Genomic DNA, 19,653 nt, shown 5'->3' with positions numbered 1-19,653 from the left:
TAACTGGGTATTTCCCTTGAGCCAGTCACTGTTCCAGGCACCAGAAGTAGAGTGGTCAAAGTTTCTCCTCTCAATGAGCTTACAATCCATTTTGGAGGCACACAGTGGATGACCTTTGTCCCATATAATATAATGTCACACGGAAGAATTCTGCATTCCAAGCAAACTGAACAGCAGATGCAGACAGAGCTTTGTGAGAACTTGTTCCAGTCTTGTTTGATTCTTCCAGCTCAAGAAGATGGTGGCATCATGCTTCTAATGCAATGCATCCTTAGCAGGATGTCTCTTACCATCATGGTTGAATAGCCCAGGTTATGACATAGTCCCACCAACCAATCCTTTAGGTTTTATTTGAGATGAAATTTTTGAAACCAGAACAGGATGGGTGGAGAGTGGTAGAAGGGAAGGAAAGAATAGGAAGTCATGGCCTTGGATGCTTTATATTTGTTATTTTATTTAATCCTCAAAACCATCTATAAGTGGGTATTGTTCGCCAAGGAGAGAAGCAATCTGTCCAAGAATGAGTGAAAAAATTGGCCAGCTCATGAACAGCCAGGATTAAAGCAGTGGCTCACGCCTATAATCCCAGCACTTTGGGAGATCGAGGTGAGGGTATTGCCTGAGCCCACGGGTTCAAGACCAGCCTGGGCAACTTGGCGAGACCTCATCTCTACAGTACATCAAAAAATTAGCTGGGCATGGTGATGCATGCCTGTAGTTCCAGCTACTTGGAGGGCTGAGGCAGGATTGCCTGAGCCCAGCAAGTCGAGGCTGCGGTGGCTGTGAGCATGCCACTGCACTCCAGCCTGGGCAACAGAGTGAGACTCCAACTCAAGTAAAAAAATTGTTTTTAAATAAAATAAAGTTGGCCTCCAGAAGAAACAGAGAGTAAGGGCACTGTTATATCACAAGCCCTGTCTGACCCTCTTCCTTGGAGTTCACAGGCAGGGACTAGTGTGAAGCCGTAACTGCCATCATATATTTATCCACCATCCCTCTGCTTCTTTCCTGAAGCAGGTGACAGTGATGTAATCAGATGCAAGGAGTACAGCTACTTCCAAATCAGAACACGGCTGATCCCAGGCAGGCCTCATCTCCTTCCACTATGTTTGACTTTCTCACCATGTTGGGGGAAAAAAGACTTTATTATGGATATTATACACAGTCATTGCTGGAAAACACAGACCAGCTAAAAAGAAGAAAATAAAAGTGATCCAGAATCCCCTCGTGCCAGGGGGAAAAAAAAAATATGACACTTAGTGTTATTAGTATCGCAGATCACAGGAACCCTGTCCTCTGTGTTTATTAATTAGCCCCTTCTAGTTACACATATTGACCTAACCAGAAGTTTATCTATTTATTTGGTTTTAACCCTAGAGTTCCCCTGGAGGTTGGTTCTCTAAATTTTGAGTGAGGGACACAGATTCTGGAGATAGGTAGTTTGGAGTCGGGTTTGTTTGGGGATGTTTTCACTTCCAAATATTCACTTCCCAGCTTTGAGGCCCGAAAGAGATTGAGAGCCTTTTTTTCATATGGTCATCTATATTCAAAAACCGGCCGTGCCACTTGGGGTTGCTTTATCCTTAGGAGTTTTTTTTAGCCTGACAGCTTTCTGGTCCTCTGAATCTAAGTGTGTAAACCTTGGTGATGGCGGGAATTGGCCTTGGCCGTGAGCTCTTACTGTGTAATGATGACTGGCGGCGGCAGGGAATGGCCTTGCCTCGCCCGCTCCAGTCTCTGGAAGCCGCTAGGTATCTGGGAGAGCGCAGAGCGGACTGGAGGGGCGGAGCCGGCAGAAGCCCGGCGGCCGGCGCCTCCGGTAACCTAGCAACCGGCGCCTTAGCAACGGAGAGGAGGCGGGACCGAGGGAGGAAGTCGGAAGCGGGCGGCTAAGTCTCGCGAGAATTGCTTTTGCGCGCGAACTCTAAGTGCGAGGGTCTTCTCACAGCCTGCCGGTGGCCGTGCGGGTGTTTTGGGGTATTTTAGGGGCGCGACGACTACAGCGGGCCGGGTCACCTTCGTTCTCTCCGTCATGGAGACCTCAGCGTCCCAGCAGCAGCAGCCTGCGGCGGCCAAGACCAAAAACCTGCCCTGGTAGGAGCAGAGGCCCGGCGGCCGCGGTGGGAGGCGGGGGCCGGGGAGAGCAAGTGACGGGTCCCCAGCCTCAACTTGTCCCATTGCCCCGGACCTGCAGCCGGGCCGAGCCACAGAGGTGTTCCCCGATACTCCCCAGCTCCCCAGCGCTTCTCCGTTCTGTTAGGACTTTTGCCAGGTGTCATCCCGTTCCACATTCCACTTGTCGAAGAAGAAAGCGGCTTTGGCACCGGGGTGATAGCGCAAGGGTTCGATCCCGCGTCTTCTGACGCCTGCATTGGCCTCCGCGCCAAAGTGCCCTCCTTAGCCTTGTCAAAATCTTCGATGCGACTATTGGCCAGTTTTTAAACTAAAATAATCATAACGCTTCCCGAGTAACTCCTATTGAATGACTTTCTATTAGACTAGCAGACACCCTGTTAGATATTCGTTCCGTACAAAAGGCCCTGAGATGTGGGCACTGCTGCTACTCGAATTTTACATGTGAGGAAACAGCATCTTAGAAACGTTGAATGACTTGCCTAAAGTCCAGGGCTAGAAAATAGACTTGGATTTGAACCTAGGAGACTGAATTCAGATCTTGTACTCTTAACCGTCTTACTTCAACAACTGTGACCTGGTGATGCTTTGAAGACTTTGATAGAGGGAGGAGGGGGAACATTTAAAAATTACCTGTGGAGTTCAGTGTTCGCTATTTGAGGACTGGGGGACACCAGAAACCCAGTCTCCACCAGTATGCAATATGCCCATGGAGCAAATATGCACTTGTACCCCCTGAATCTAAGGCAGAAAATATAAATTAAAGTTAACACATTTCCCATGGGAAAAAAGAAAAAGAAGTATCACTGCGCATTGCCAGTTTATACAGAAAAAAAAAAATTTGATGGGATTTGACTTGATTTAGAAAAACTCCAAACAAGTCCTTGTCTAATAGAGTTGTTTGTAATGTGGTAAAAAACACATACGATCTACCGTTGTAGTCATTTTAAAGTGTACACTTCAGTTGCATTAAGTACATTCAAGAATGTTGTGCAATCATCCCACTATATCATTCCAATATTTCTTCACCCCAGATGGAAACCCCAATATCCATTGACAGCCACTCCCCATATTCCCCTCCCACAGCCTTGGCAACCACTACTCTCCTTTCTCTCTAATGATTTGCCTATCCTGGACATTTCATGTAAGTGGAGTCATACATTATGTGCTACATTAAGTCATACATGTTGTGTCTGGCTTCTTTCACTTGGCATAATGTTTTCAAACTTCATCTATATTGTTGCTGTTATCAATACTTCATTTCTTTATGGCTGAATCATTCCATTGTATGGATAAGCATTATGTTTAGTTTATCCATTCATCTGTTGATGGACATGTGGATATGAGTTCAATTTTAAATTCGCATTGAAATAATAGGTGCCCATCCAAGTTGAAATTATAGGCAGACAACTGGAAAGGTGAGATTAGAGCAGTTTTCAACCTCATCACTATTGACATTTTGGCCAGCTACTCAGGTGGGAAGGATTTGAGGAAAGGATCTGTCTTGTGCATTGTAGCAAGTTTAGCAACATTCTTAGTGCCTACCCACTAGATACCAGTAGCACCCTCTGCCCAGCTATGACAACTAAAAATATCTCCAGATAATGCTGAATACTCCCAAATGGACAAAATCTCTCTTGTTGAGAACGGCTGACTATATCCAAACTTAAAGGATTTTCTCTTCTTTTTAAAATGAGAATATGAAAGGATCCTTTTGCGTATAACAAAATATTCTTGCACTTATATGTATATCACAATAGATGCTAAATTGTATTTTAGGGTTGAAAAATACCGGCCACAGACATTGAATGATCTCATTTCTCATCAGGACATTCTGAGTACCAGTAAGTATCCATGTGTCCATTGCTTTTACCCTAGTTGAAGGACCTATATACTTTTCTTGGTAATGTTGTCTCTGCTGAGTAATAACTGAAAAATCTGATCAAGCTTTACAGAATGTGGCTTTAAGATTTTTCATTCTTTCAGACAGCTGCAATCTAGTGGTTAAGTCATAAACATGAACATAAGGTTTCGACACAGTGGGGTTAAAAGTAGCCTTACAGAGACTTGTTTAAGTCCACTGATGTCACCAACACCCAGAAAAGTGCTTATAACACAGTAGACACTCACTAAATATTTGTTGACTGGCTGCACAATTGAATAACTCCCAATTGCACTAGAAACACAGAGTCGAGGTACCTGCATCAAGGTGCATCTGCCTCTGATTTGAACATTGCATTGGGTTGAAGAGCATTCACCCCATTGCAAGCGACCACAGTGAGCAAGGCAACTCCCAAAGACTGATGGTATCCCTCTTTCTTCCCAATCCTCAGTTCAGAAATTTATCAGTGAAGACCGACTGCCACACTTGCTTCTCTATGGTCCCCCAGGGACAGGAAAGACATCCACCATCCTAGCCTGTGCTAGACAGCTATACAAAGACAAAGAATTTGGCTCCATGGTCTTGGAGGTAAATAATATTATTCTTGCTCTACAGATACCTTATACCAGTTTCTTAACTTCAGTTCTGCTAGTTTTATTTTACTTTAAATGTAAGTTATCCCACTGACAGTTGGGAAGGAAGTAAATTTGAAATAAGTTATGTCAGTTTGCTTTTTTCTGTAATGGTCATTTTGGTCTGGATTGGTACTGGTCAGCTAGAGGGCAGTTGTAGGGCTAGGCATTGTTCTTTGCTGTTACCTGCTTTTACCTAGGCCTGACTGAGCTGCTGCCCATCTGCCTCGCTCCCCTCCAGATCCATTCTCCACCTTTTTCTTGTGCAGAAGGCTGAGCTATATTGACTATAAGCTCCCTTCCCCCTGGCTTCTGGCTGGGTTTGGCCAATAGGAGCCCTGGCAAGGGGAAGTGAGTGATGCCAGCATCTGCCCCTGCGGTTAACACTGCCTGGCAGCATCCCCCACCTGCAGGGCATGTCTCACAGATGGTCCCCTTCCCATAGCCCTCTCCAGGACCCTCCAGCCGTTCCCTCCTCTAACCCCTTTAGGCTTGGCGGTGATAGCAGATATTGCATAGCCCTGTGGTTTCCCCTCACCCCAGAAATACTTCTATAAATATCTTTGTTTAGTTTTCTTCAAATTACTGCGTTTGAGTATGCCATCTGTATATTGCTTAGAATTTGACTGATATACTTAGATGACAAAAATTAAAACTGTCTATTGCAAGAAAAAATGTTTAACTTACTTTTTAGATATGAGTTTTAGAAACTTGCTGCTACCAATGCCCTTACTTCAGTGTATTGAAAACTTGTTAACCACTGGACTGTGGTAGCTAAAATTACCATCATTCTGCTCATGCCAGGGGTGCTGTTCAGTGTGACCAAACCAATTAATTATTTCTCCAATTTATGTTAGAGTGAGTGTCACCAGAGGGTGAGGGCAGACTAGCCACTTGTCTTTCATCATGTAATGGAATTATCTCTTGAGTTCTGAGTACAACTCTGAGTTTTTTCTTTTTTAATCATTATCTCTTAGCTGTCGTTAGACCTTGAGAGCTAGTTTGCTGAGCTGGATTGATAGAAAGATACACCAAAACCAAGAATTCATAGGCAACATAGCAACTTGGTTTTTATTTTTACTTGTTTTTTCCGCCTGTAGCTGAATGCTTCAGATGACCGAGGAATAGATATCGTTCGGGGACCAATCCTGAGCTTTGCTAGCACAAGGACAATATTTAAGTAAGAATTATTTGTATAATTTCTCTTCCTAGAGATTTTGATTGGTGAGATGCTTTAGCTTAATTCTTAAAATCCTCCCCTTTGCCAGTTTTAAAGATTAAAAAAATGACTTTGTTAAAAACTGCCATAGAAGATAAAGTACAGGGATGGTGGTAAGAAATGTTATAATGCAAATATTCAAATAAAATGTTCTCTGCATCTGTTTTAGCACATTCTTGAGAGAAGGGTTAACTTCATTTTATTAACTGAGGGCTGATTAGATTACATCCTAACCAAGAGTGTCTGAGTAGTTTGAATTTAAACAAAAATAAATGGAGATCGGGAAGGATAACTAGGATGGTGACTAAAAGAAAAAGATGCAAATGTGAGTAAAAGAGATGGAAAAAGCAGATAGAATGGCAGGTACTAGGCAGAAGGTGAAGACGCTAGGAATATGACATGAGCAAGTATAGAAGTTAGTCCTCATTTTCCTTGGGGTTAAAGCATAATGGAGCATTTCCTCTCTCTGACCACAGATGTCTGCTTTGGTTAATGTTCTGGGAGAAACAGCCTTGCTGAGATGGGGCCTGATGGCACAGATGGGAAGATGTAGATTTGGGCCAGATGTTGGAGTTAGATTGAATAAATCATTAGACAGCATTGTCTGTTTTTCTAGGAAAGGCTTTAAATTAGTGATCTTGGATGAAGCCGATGCCATGACTCAAGATGCCCAGAATGCCTTGAGAAGAGGTAAGAAGAGCTGCTACATATAGCATGACTTGTTTTCTGTTTTCATCTTCTGACTCAGAGAAACCTCTTTGTACCTTTCTCCTTGTATCCCATCTAATAATCCAGACAAAGTACCATGGCAGCTGGTAGCTAGGGAACCTCTCAGCAGCTTAAGGACGTAGCCCTTTTGGGACTTTTCTAAAAGACAGGGTCTTACTCTGTTGCCCAGGCTGGACTGCAGAGACATGATCATAGGTTCAGCCTCAAACTCCTGGGCTTGAATGAATTCTCCCACTTCAGTCTCCTGAGTAGCTGAGACCTCAGGCACGTGCCACCACACCCAGCTAAATTTTTTTTTTAATTTTTGAAGAGACAAGTTCTCGTTATGTTGCCCAGGCTGGTCTCAAACTCCTGGGCTCAAGTTATCCTCCCACCTCAGCCTTCCAAAGTGCTGGGATTACAGGCATGAGCCACTGCATCTGGCCTTGGGACTTTTAAGTATGACCAGTCAATGGTGTTTCATCCTTCTTTGCCACTAGGTCAATTTCAGAGTTGGGAATTTGTATCATTCAATGGGAGTGGGTATAGAAAGTCTTTCATTCCTAAATTGTTGGATAGACCTTTCTATTGTGCCCTTTGGTGCCCTTTGATACAAAGTAACCAGAAAAAGAATATCTGAAGTTTAGTCACAGAAAGCTGACATTACTTCACTACTTGCCAAGTGAATGATTTGGCAGGGAAGGTGAGAGCACCCATGATGTGTCTGTCTTAAGTGCAGTTAATTTCTTTTAAAGGGCTCTCATAATCTCGCATTAAGATTCCAAGTGAATCAGCTACGAGAATGATCTTTAGGAGTTTGGGAGGAAGGAGTAGATTGCAGCACATGTTTAAGAAGAGGAGGAGGAGGAGGAGGAGGACAGTTAGAATATCTTCTGGTCCTAGAAGCTTTGGCAGCCTTTCTTCAGCATCTTGTTCTGTAGAGTGACTGTCAGTTTGGGCAGATCCCCATGCGAGAACATTGGGTACCTACGCAGTGAAACTGGTGTCATAAGCATCTCTCAGTTTGGGTTACTGCTCCCTTGAGTGCTCTAAGGTTTCCAGTGTCCACTGAAACATCTGCAAGAAACCGTTCCCCTTCCTGCCTGTGGAAGGTGAGGTATCATCCACCTGCCAAATAACATTTTGTATAAAATGACGGGAATAGATAGGTCTCCTATCTTAATGCGACGAGGTGGCAAAAGTGCCAGAACCATGGCAAATCGTGAAAAAGGAAGCATATTGTAAGATCCCAGGGAGGCATGTTCAATATTTAGAAAGGGAGTGGCTGAGCTCCAGTCCTAAACACACCGGTGCCGCCCTCTCAGGTTGCAGGTGGCATCCCCACTTGTCTGCATTCTGAATCTGTTCCTGTACCTTCCATGTGACCAGAGAAAAGTTTAGGCTTTCTGGATCCTTTGAAGAAGATTTTGATATGAGGTGGTTTTATTTTCCCTCACCAGTGATCGAAAAATTCACTGAAAATACCAGGTTTTGCCTCATCTGTAACTATTTGTCAAAGATCATCCCCGCCTTGCAGTCCCGGTGTACAAGGTTTCGATTCGGTCCCCTGACTCCTGATCTCATGGTTCCCCGCCTGGAACATGTGGTAGAAGAAGAGAAGTGAGTATATTGAGGGCCCTTGGGAATTCAGGGTAGTGTAAGGAAGGCTCTGGGACACCTGGCTGGTTCGTGTTTAAAGCAGCTGATGTAGGTAGATGACTTAGCAGAGTGCCTAGCACAGGGCAGGCATTGGGGACTGTAAGCTGCTATCACTTTCTCTGGTATCTCATAGCCATTCCTCATGAAAGTCATTTAGTTCTTGATTTCTCTTGATTCCATCCTCCTCCCCTGGAATATGTCCCAATTTCCTCCTACTCTTCTTTGTCATTGGAAACTGCATGCTGCAGAGTCCCTTCTGCAAAGATGCTCCTAGCTTTTTTTGACCAGAAGGGAAGGTTCTGAGACATTACATTCTGTGTAATCAAATGCCAAGCAAGACCTGAGCGGCTGCTTATTTTAAAGTAGGAGTTTTGGCTCTGTGATCGCAAATCATGCCAGGCCTTTCTCCTCAGAGAACATAATTCAAAGCGAGTTGCTCAGCATTAAAAATGCTTGGTCCTAAATACAGGCTGCTCTAGATTTTGAGTGGGCTGTTACTACTATTGGAATCCTGTGACCCTAAAAACCAGAGTTAATTCTAGATCATATTGATCGGGAAGTATTAGCTCTGCTCTTGTTTTTCATTCTTTTAAAGCTTTAATCATTCCAGGCTGTCTTGTTCCTCGTAGCAAATGCTTGTTTAGGTCTTGTGCTGGAAGATGGAATGCTTAGGTCTTGTGCTGGAAGATGGTGCTCTCTGGGGGGCCTAATAAATCCCTTTTGCCTACTTCTTTTCAGAGTTGATATAAGTGAAGATGGAATGAAGGCACTTGTAACTCTTTCCAGCGGAGATATGCGCAGAGCTCTGAACATTTTGCAGGTATGGTCCTGCTTGTAGCAAATCTCAAGGCATTGCTTCAAAGTCGTTTTTTAAGAAAGACAGTGCAACAATATGACCAACTTGTACATTCAGAAATCTAGAACTGGGAAGACCTTGATCTCATAATGTGCTGCCTTCCCCTTTCCCACTTAGTACTTTGATTAATTGAAAGAATCATTTGTTGAAAAAAAGCAAAGGTAGGGAAGGATTCTACATTTAGTAGCCATCAAGCTGCAACATCCTCTGATGAGGCCAGCTCTTCCCAGTGTAGACCATATGGGGTTCAAGTTGTCCTGTGCCCATGTAACATAGCTGCTCACCTGCGTTGCAGTCTCTGCAATTTCTTTTTGGCACCCTAGTTTGGCAGCTGCTGTGACAGCTACTGTGATCTCCCCTCTGTCTGCACAGAGCACCAATATGGCCTTTGGAAAGGTGACAGAGGAGACTGTCTACACCTGCACAGGGCACCCGCTCAAGTCAGACATAGCCAACATTCTAGACTGGATGTTGAATCAAGATTTCACCACGGCCTACAGAAGTATCCTTTCTCACAGCCTCCCAGCACATTGAGTCCAAGGTCTAAAGGTGGCCCAGGAGTGTGGGCTGCAGCCAGTACCTACATCTTGCCAGCAAAGGATTTGACTGGCTGGATGCAACTCTGATCAGCTTGTCGTGGGAACGAGTGTCTGTAGGTGGAATGGGTACTCGTCTTTAACACCCCAAAGTTCTTCCTGAAGGGCTCTCACCTGGGTAGGGCTTGAAGCAGCTTCACTCACAGCTGGGAGAAAAGCTTAGGTCTTGTGCTGGAAGATGGAATCATTTTGAAGTGGTCAGTGTTAACTCTTATATTGTGAAATTAAAAGCTAAGAACAGAGATATGAAGCATTTGAGCGAATGCATTTGGCTTTATTCTCTACTAGAAGGAGATAAAATTGCATCTTTCAGAAAGCTCTTAGTGACGATTAGGCATAAGAAAAATAAAGAATTGGGGTCCAACCCATGCAGTTCCAAACTGAAAGAGAAACAGTTGTGTTGGGATTAAAAGCCCTACTTTAAAAAGTCACTTGCCAGGGTTTGGATTCAAAATTCTCTGCAGTATGTTTGTTCTGGAACTTGTTCCCTTTGCCTTAACTGTTCCTCTCTAGATATTATGGAGTTGAAAACTCTGAAGGGGTTGGCATTACATGATATCCTGACTGAGATACACTTGTTCGTGCACAGAGGTAACTTACATTAGTCCCTATTGGAGGCTGTAGGGAAGGTGGCCTGCTTTGGTGTTAAGGATGGTGGAAAACAGAACATGAGGCTTCATTTTTGAAGCAAAGAAACAGTAATGAAGTATAAATCAGACCCCTTCTTGTTAGCAGTTCTGTCTTGCTGCTATTTAAAAGTTGGTTCTGAAAACCTTCATTTAATCTCTAGAACTGTTGGGAGAGTGGAAAGAAACTCCTGAAGATTGTTTTTATTTCCTCCAGGGGCTTATATTTTATAGCTGGAAGTAGCATATTTTAATTCACATTTCTAAGAAAATATTTTTCCTGAAAGGAAAGAGGAAGAAAGTGTGTCTTAGAAATCAAAGCAGTCTTAAGGAAACTATCTTAAGTTCCATAATTGCCCATATCATCTATCCAGAGAATTGGCTCTCAAAATTGGCAGCAGATAGGGTTACCCCAGAGCAATGAACTCAGCATCTTGGGAAGAATAGACACCAGTATTCCTCAGACTCAGGTGATGCCTTGTGGAGGCTGTAGGAGAAGCTCCTCCCTCCACAGCAGGCATCTATAGGCCGAGAGGCTTAACTGGGTCACTGACTGTTGGTTTTGCCTGTGCCTTTGCAGGCCTCGTCCTGGCTGGCCCACGTGTTTAATTCTGCCGAAGAAATGGTTGGCTCAAGCCCAGTTCTGCACCTTGATTGTGGAAGCTGAGCATGGACCAACTTTTAAAGATCAATTGTTTGTGGGTTTTTAAAAATTGGGATAGCAAGTGAAAATTCAACTTTCAAGTTAATGTATAAAACCACCCAGCTTCTAAGAGCAGTGCTGTGTTCTTAGGATCACTTTGGAATCTGCTAGTTTTTGGTGTTTTTTTTGGCTACCCTACAAAGAAAATAGTGAATAAAAAGTATGAAACCTCTACCATTTTACTTTCTTACAGGTGTGGTATCTAGTGATTAGATTGAGACCTCAGGAATTCAGTGTTATGTATTTGATGTTGACATTCACACTTGTCCTCTGATTTTTTTTTTTTTTTTGATAGTAGGGAGTGACAGACCTCACTCATTTGATTTTGTTTTTCCCTCAGTTGACTTTCCATCTTCAGTTAGAATACATTTATTGACCAAGATGGCAGATATTGAGTGAGTATTTTCCATTTTAATTCTTTTCCTCCTTTGTTTTCTTGTTGTGAGTTGTTTCTACTTGCTTGATTTGTCTAAGTCATCCACATATGGCATAATCTAGTTATTGGTGATACTGAGTGGAATGTGGGGAGGGGTGTGAGTTGCATATTTCAAGAATACAGGGGTAAACACAAAGGACAGTTTAGATCAGTGACATACTGAGATGAAGGCCTCTCCTTACACCTCACAGGCTTGGTCCACATTGGTTCTGAAATGCTCTTGTTATTTGGGTGGCCTGCCTCAGTTCAGACTTCTAGGTCGTTGGAGGATGACCAGCTACCCCCCAGCTGTTAAGGCCTTTTGGCACACTAAAGTATAATGGGGGGGGAAGAGTAAACACAGACTCAATTTTCCACTTCGCCTCATTCCATAAACACCATTATTAGCCCCCAGTGAAACCGACAGCTATCATTTAAGTACAGACAGACGTCAGCGTAGGCCAACTCTAATTTGCAGCATTGGCTTTCATGTGGACAAATAAAGTCACTTATCACTGCTGTGAATATGACGGCCTTGCTTTCAATGGCTGGGCACTTAAAAGGTGTCAAAATGAAAAGCCAGTGTCCTGCTTTACTGACCAGATCACAGACCCACAGATAATGTTAACTAAACTTCCAGGTGAAATGTCTTAGTTAAGAAGCAGGGCTGGGCACAGTGGCTCACGACTGTAATCCCAGCACTTTGGGAGACCAAGGTAGATGGATTGCTTGAGCCCAAGAGTTTGAGACCAGTCTTAGCAACATAGCAAAACCTCATCTCTACAAAATAAAAAAATTAGCCAGGTGTGGTGGTGTACATCTGTGGTACCAGCTACTCAAAAGGCTTAGGCGGAAGGATTACCCAAGCCCATGTGGTCAAGAATACAGTGAGCTATAATTGTACCACTGTACTCCAGCCAGGCTGGGTTGACAGATTGAGACCCCCAACTCAAAAGAATTTTTAAAAAGAGGAAGAAAATCTTCATTTTAGTTTCCTCTTAATGTAATTTGTGGATTAAGTAATCCTTCATTACATAAATTCTGTCTGTCTATATAGTTGGGACAAAGTTAAGTTCAGAACACTGCTTTGATAACTAATAATTTTAAAAATTTAATTTGTCCTCACCAGTTTGAAACATCAAATTTATAAATCAGCGTTTAGGGCAGAGAAGAAAATGTGAGACACATACGAGATTACTGTCCAGGATAAACTTGTTGTATGTGCTGGTTCCCATCTCCCTCCAACAGATTTTCAGCTCCTGTTCTCTTAGGGAAAGGCAGTTGTGTGCAATCCTCCTTTTTCTTACCTTTTGCTTGATTCCTTTCAGGTATAGGCTTTCAGTTGGCACCAACGAAAAGATTCAGCTGAGTTCCCTCATTGCTGCTTTTCAAGTCACCAGAGACCTGATTGTCGCAGAGGCCTAGATGCTCCAAGGGCCCCGTTGGCCACAAGTCTCAGGGCCCAGTAGTGATTGGAGAACAGAGGACAGTTACAGGATGAATCACAGACACCCCAAGTCTTGGAAACCTCTCAGATAGGGGCGTGGTGCAGACATTTAAAAAGTACTGTTTTGTGGTTGTTTGGAGCAGGGATATACAAAACAACTTTAAGGTATGATCATCTTATCGCACTATCCGTCTGTGTTTCATACTGGGGAAAAACTTATTTTTTCCCCTTTTTTTTAAAGCCGTAAAGCTTTTACCTTTCAGTTGCATAGATAACAGGAATTGGCTTACCCCATTTTGGTCTGAAACATAAAGGTTTTCCAACTCAAGGTAAATAGCGTCTCCAAAATTAAGTTTATGATTCTGATCTTTGGCACAGTCTCCATATCTAACTTTAAATAGTTGTTAATGGATTTCTGGCCAAAACTGTGTTGCTCTTATAAAATGACTGAATCCTTAGCTTTGAAAACTTGTCTTTTTTATTTACCCTTTTGAAGTAGAAGAGTTATCAGCAGGTTCCAAATTGCTGGGGGTATGAAGAAAAAAAATTAATATAGAGCTAACCTGAAATTATGCCATTGGGGGCCAGAGGTTGTATAAAACACTTGTTTAATGCAGGGAGGGCATGTGAGATTAAGCCTGACTCTAAACCTAGAACTGCTGATTGGATTGGGGCTTTTGTAGATTTAACATTTATTTTACAGCAACTCTGCTGCATTTATGTTAGTGTTCTTTACAATAAAAACAAAGCAGCTTGCTTGCTGGTTGTGTTACAAGTGACTCCTCTCTCCTTAGCCAGCTATAAAGATGCTGACTTGTCCAGCTTGCATTTACATTAAGACCGCCTGTCCCTAATATCACAGAGTAAACTTTCTTTGGAGGCTGTTCTTTATACAGGTGTCAAATTCTTACACTGTCAAAAGGGAGAAGTCAGTGATTTCCTTTATTCATGGAGGACTCGCTCCCCAAGGACACCAGCAACCTTTGAAGCTAATGGCCAAGCTGGGCCTTCAGACCACCCAGGGCCTCTCAGACTGCTATATGTGATGTTTCAAGATAACCGTGAAATGTAAAAGTTGGCTAGCCCATTCCCAGCCCTTCTGTTGTACTACTTGTTTTAAAAGGGGATTTTTTTTTTTTCTTAATGGAAAAAATGAAACAGAGAGCCAAAGCTTTTAACTTTTTTTTTCCTTCAATGAAAGCCTCTCATTTGGAAATGTTTTTCTTCAAGCAACAAAGGTGGTAGAGGAAATTCCTCGACTTTCTCAACAAGTCATAAAACATTACGCTGGCCTCCATAGAGCACCAATTAAGAAAGCTAAAGAACAAGATGTTGCATTTCTTTTAAAATAATTTAAAATATATTAAATTTTCCTAAGGCAGATTCTGTTTGAATGAGGTGTCTTGATTAGATAACTACATGCCACTGAAGGAGAACAGTACTGTTAAGAAGCTATTTCTGTTTAAGGATAGAGTTGAAACCAGCTGATTAATCCAATGAGGTTAAACAGCAAAGACAGATCTCGTACATAAGAGCATCAGCTAAAGTCATGACAACACCAATTCTTTACACAATTAAGACACATCTTCGCAACTGTTCAATTTAAGTACTATGGTTTTTAGATATCGAGAAAAACACAGTTGTACCTTAACACCTGTTGAGAAAATACAAATAAATATGATGCTAATAAATGGCAGCTGACAACGCAGTAGCCATCTGAACAGTCATGCAGTTTAAGAATACATCCTTGTATAATCTGACATACAAATTTGTCATCTCCTGCACATGCACACCATTGTTTGAGGGGAAAAAAAAGAAAAGCCAATAATAGTGTCTGGACCAGTCAGCATAGCCTCTGATTCCCCTGTAATTTAGTTAAGCTAATTCAATACCTCATACCAAATGGCCCCACAAAAACTTGGTCCTGCTGGTCAGAGGCAAGCCCGAGGAGAAAGCACTTGCCAACATCGAAGCAACTCTGACCACAGCAGGAGAGAACTTTAAACAATGCTACTACTGCATTGGAAACAAGGATGGTGGGTACAAGGCAGAAGTCATCCTTCCCAGCTGAGGGAATGTGGACCTCTCTGCCACCAGAAAGGCTCTGGAAGCTTATTAGTATTATCAAAACAACATCAATAACTGCACTTTGAATCAAAACAACTAGAAAGAGTCCAACACTTGCTGTTCATAGTGGACTGAAGATTTAAGGTAAAGCCCTGTCACCGCAGAAATGGAAGTCTCTTCACATGCCAGGGAGAGAAAGATCCATGACTAGTCCACTGGAATCTGGTTTTGCTACATTCTATTCACAATCCCAAAGAGATGCTACTTCAATCCAAGACCAGATGTTTGGCCCATTATTCCAGCTACTCCATTGCCAGGAAGATTTATCCTGCTTCAAAGAAAACAAGATATGTAGCGTTTAAAAAGTCCTATATGTGAGGAACTCTTTCATTTTCTTGGGGATTGGCAGTGCTAGGACCTGGTAGGTTGTGAGGAAACTTCGAAGGGCTTTCCGGCATAAGTGCTTCAGTGAGGATAGGACCCTAGGAGCTGTCCAGAACTGGACATGGCCATCTCTTGTCCTGAAATGAAACAGAAACCAATACTATGATAAGACAGTCCTTGGAAGTTCATGTTTTCATTGTGATGGATGTTAAATGTCTCTACTTTGACTGGAAATAGCAGCAGACTCCAGAGTGAAATGCAACCCTGACCGTGGAAATGGATGTAAAAGCCATGGTGCTGAATAATTAAGGTTGCTGATAGGATTAGAAGAACTCAAGACACCTTTACTACCAAAGTGCTCTCTCAACACAGCCCTTTCTAAATCAGACACTACCAATTCAAATGTAAAAGAGGGAAGAGTGCCACCTACTGAATTATAGATGTTACCGGTAAGGTGGTCTCAGCTCCAAATGGTCACCCATATAAACTGCATCATCTCAATTTATGTTTTCTGTGGACTTGGCCCATTAAGTGGTCTTTAATTACCTTTAAATTAAACATTGGCAGAAAAGAATATTTGGATTTTATATAATCTTCCTTAAAGGTTTCCTCATAGGCAACAAAATTCTTGATACTTTCTTTCCTTAAAAAGCTACATGGTATACTCAGCAGAAACCACTACCCATCTGTTCAGCTAACAGATACATACCCTGTGGCAATAACTCCACCATGTGGAAAAAATGTGCAGCAAAGACCATTGGTCATAGGAGCAAATGCAATTGGAGTTTTCAGTTCCAGGGCCCAGATCCTGAGGAGTCTAGAGAGAGAGGGAGAAGGACAGGGACATTCACCTATCAACTGACCTAGGGCCATGCAGCCATTCCTTGCAAACACACGCTCTGCGGCCACACACAGATTTCTCTTTGTTACCTGTCATCTGCCACTGTGGCAAGGTACAAGCCTTCCGGAGAGAAGCACACAGATCGCAGTGAGCTAATATGGACATCACTGTCGTCCATGGCAGGATCGACCTGCGTGTGGCTGAGAAGGAAAGAAACAATGGTGGGCCTGGAGTGATGGCCGCCCTGCACCCTGCATCCTCACCCCAGGCAGGAGATCAAACTGCTGTGGCTAGGAAAAGGCTCCAGACGAATCCTGTGCCCAAATGGAACACCTTGGGATTTGCAAACTGGAATAAAGCATCTTAGAAGGCTCCAAGTGTCCTGTGGAGGGGCTGAAGGGTTACTAACACTTCCTTGTGCTAATTTCCTTATGCAAAGTAGGTCAGCCCTCTCTTTAATGCCACAGTACAAAGGCAAGTCTTTTTAAGGCTCTGTTACATGATAATTATAGGACTACCTATTATTTGCTTCATAAAACAACAGACAAAGGGAAAAAGTAGACCGCGTTTGTGCAAACATGAAAATTCACTGAGGAAATAACGGTTTTGATGAGAGGCTCATTCTGAACTTGTTACTACAGTTATTAGTAAATGGAAATAAAGAGTCACTTCGAGGTTTCATAATGCTGAGTTCAAAAAACAACGGCCAGCCTCCCTAGGAAACACAAACTCACGGCTGAGTTAGGGGCTTAATCGACAGTGAAACACGAATCAACAACCCATTGTGCCTTTTTATCCAGGCTGTCCCCTCCTGTGTCCCAGACTCTAAGAGGGACATGTCTGTTTCCAAGCAGGTTTCTCAATGTCAGCCCACCAGGAAGTTGTAGCAGGGATGCAGTCCTTACTGGAGTGCCCTCAGCCTTTCGCCAGTGTAGGGGTCCCACATAATCACATTGGTATCGTAGGAAGCTGTGACGAGCAAGGCGGAGTCGGGGGAGAAGTCACAAGAGACAACACTGCTTTGGTGGCCCTCCAGCTTCCGGATTAACGTGTAGGACCGCATGCTCCAGAGAAAGACCTATGGAAAGTAACAGGTGCCTGGTCAGGGGCAGAAACAAAGTGCTTATGACTTGAATGAGCCCTCTGCAGCTCCCATGCCAGGTAATGCTGAGTTCTACCCTTTCTACAGCTCTTTCAGAACCTATCACAGAGGTTTAAATAAAGTAATAGGTCTGAACTTTAGGCATTTAACCAACAACATGCTCAAGGAGCTCACTTTAAGGGAGAATAAGGTTGGGTGCGGTGGCTCATGCTTGTAATCCCAGCACTTTGGTAGACTGAGGTGGGAGGATTGCTCGAGCCCAGAAGTTTGAGACTAACCTGGGTAACATAATGAGACCATGTCTCTACAACAAATGAAAAAATTATCCAGGTGTGGTGGTCCACACCTGTAGTCCCAGCTACTTGAGACTGAGGCAGGAGAATCGTTTGAGGCCAGGAATTTGAGGCTGTTGTGAGCCATGTTCATGCTACCGCTACTGCTCTTCGGCCTGAGTGACAGAATGAGGCCCAACTCAAAAAAAAAAAGGGGGGGGGAGGAGAATAAGCCAGGCCAGTCTTAGGAAGACCACCAGCCAAAAGGTATCTGTAGAGGATTCTGAGTTCTGAAAATAGAGTAGTAGGTGCTGATAAAGACCTCAGCCCCATGTTATCTTGTTCCACTTAAAACCGAAAATATGGGTCAGAAGTGAACTCCAGGGCCACCCTACATAGCAGTGGTAGGCTGCCAAGCCATTCTACATCCTCCACCCAACTTACAGAACCGTGGAAATCCGACCCAAGACTGTATATCTGACCTAGCTGTCACTTTCAGCTTTTTTTTTTTTAGAAGCATTAAAAGGAGGATTTTATTTTCATTCCTTTAAGAATACTTTCTTTCACATAGTTCCAAACCTCATATGAATGATTAACCACCAAGGCTGTTCCAAACAGTGAACTCTTAACTTTCCCTTCAGTCATAGCTAATGGCTCGATGCAAATACAAAATTTAAACAGAAACTGTTCCCAGATTGTTCTTGGGTTTCTAATTTTTTTTTTTTTTAAAGTAACAGGGTTTCAGGTCAAAGTTTATCAGGCAGCTGTATCTGTCAAGATCTGAGTTAGAAATCCTAATTTGATGGACTCCACCGAGATGGTTCAAAGGAACTGCGGATCCATGTGTGGGTTTTTAAATCTTTTAAAAGACTTTTTAAAAGCTTTAACATCTTAGACTCCAAGGAGAGAAGACACTTTGGAGGCAATGTCTTTCCCATTTTATAAAAGGAAACAGCCCTCTGAGGAAAAGGAACAAAGTGCTTCCAAATACCTCTTCTCTGTGGGTTCATGTCAAAGTGCAAATCATGAAGAACTTGGACAAGAGCAGCTATGGCCCAAATGTGTGCCTTCTGTTAAGGCCAATCTGCAGGTGGATTTGAGGATACTGGATTTACACAACACCACACACGCGCGCACACACACGGCCACCACTTCAGACCTCCACGTCTCACCAAACTCAAGCATTTGTGCTGGAGACTCACCGACTTCTCTCCTGCTGCAGAGCACAGCATGCTGCAGTCTGGGGAGATGGAACAGCAGTACACCCACTGTAGGTGGCCTGATAACACCTGGATCTGTTTACCTGGCAGGAAAAAGCAGCACACGGTGAGCTGACCCTCAACACATCAAAGCAGGAAGACTGGGAAATGAGAACCGGTAGTAACGGCCCCACCCGGCACAGCCATTGGCTCCCTATCAGCTGGGCCCAAAGGCCCAATTTTTAATGCAGAGCAAGAATATAACCAGACTTGCCATTTAAACACCTGTAGTCTATTAATAGCACAGTCTAATGCCCCAGGGAAATCATTACCTACGGCTTCATCGCAGTCTACAGGATCAGCAGGGCAAATGGTGTACATGCACCAAGGACCCTATGACAACAGAGAGTGTTCTTTTGTTTCCCAACTACCTCAAGTATGCTGAAGCATCTTGCTCAATTTTGAGAATGTTTACTTTCAATTCTCCCCCATTTAAGCCCTGTAATGGCTTCCCCAACATCACGTAGATCCTGCTCCAGACTGTCACCCTCCTCCCAGCCTTGTCAGGATGTCTAGATAAACAGTGGTGTGGAGGAATTGGAGGCACACACTCTGGAGTCTGACAGCTTGGGTTTGAATCCTGGCTCCACCCCTTACTCAGCACACAACCCAGGGCGACTCCTGCAATCTCACCAGCTCTTATTTTTAAACAATGCCCATCCATAGGCAATGGCTGAATAAATAGTGGTGTATCTACCCCATTAATGCAGAAAGAATTAGAGATACAGACTTCCCTTGAGGTATATTTAATGAGAAAAGCAAGATATAGAAAAGATGTGAAGAATCACTCCATTTTTGTGAAGCCATAACCCCAAAACCCATGAATGTAAGCATGTGTGTGTGTGTAGGATC

General features: G+C 43.2%; 2 protein-coding genes across 4 annotated transcripts in view; one reads left to right on the top strand and one right to left on the bottom strand.

Moving 5' to 3' along the window:
• The first annotated feature begins 1,966 nt into the window (after positions 1 to 1,966).
• Positions 1,967 to 14,257, top strand: RFC5 (replication factor C subunit 5). Of its 2 annotated transcripts, XM_008071599.2 has the most exons (11): positions 1,967 to 2,094; positions 3,913 to 3,977; positions 4,467 to 4,603; positions 5,748 to 5,827; positions 6,483 to 6,556; positions 8,035 to 8,194; positions 8,972 to 9,053; positions 9,462 to 9,591; positions 10,199 to 10,276; positions 11,355 to 11,409; positions 12,758 to 14,257. In XM_008071599.2, exons 1-11 carry the CDS (start codon positions 2,033 to 2,035, stop codon positions 12,852 to 12,854), a joined length of 1,020 nt encoding a protein of 339 aa, XP_008069790.1. In that variant the 5' UTR covers positions 1,967 to 2,032; the 3' UTR covers positions 12,855 to 14,257. The 2 variants fall into 2 exon arrangements, with proteins under 2 accessions (XP_008069790.1, XP_008069792.1); XM_008071601.2 differs by lacking the exon at positions 3,913 to 3,977 and having other exon boundaries at positions 2,015 to 2,094; positions 12,758 to 13,045.
• The window catches only part of WSB2 (WD repeat and SOCS box containing 2), a 12,396-nt gene continuing 6,798 nt past the window's right edge, over positions 14,056 to 19,653 (bottom strand). Inside the window, exons 4-8 of one of the 2 annotated variants that reach the window (XM_008071603.2) lie at positions 18,745 to 18,845; positions 17,074 to 17,246; positions 16,258 to 16,368; positions 16,037 to 16,144; positions 14,056 to 15,464 (exon numbers count right to left, since the gene is read on the bottom strand). In XM_008071603.2, the coding sequence (XP_008069794.1) occupies positions 15,302 to 15,464; positions 16,037 to 16,144; positions 16,258 to 16,368; positions 17,074 to 17,246; positions 18,745 to 18,845 (656 nt within the window). In that variant the 3' untranslated portion in view covers positions 14,056 to 15,301. The remainder of the gene's footprint in view (positions 15,465 to 16,036; positions 16,145 to 16,257; positions 16,369 to 17,073; positions 17,247 to 18,744; positions 18,846 to 19,653) is intronic. The other variant, XM_021719331.1, reaches the window with a different exon arrangement.

Source organism: Carlito syrichta, unplaced genomic scaffold (assembly GCF_000164805.1).
Source record: "Carlito syrichta isolate Samal-C Ts95f unplaced genomic scaffold, Tarsius_syrichta-2.0.1 Scaffold314525, whole genome shotgun sequence".
Lineage (NCBI taxonomy): Eukaryota > Metazoa > Chordata > Mammalia > Primates > Tarsiidae > Carlito > Carlito syrichta.
Note: the sequence above shows the minus strand (reverse complement) of the source record. Positions and strands in the feature narration are given on the sequence as shown.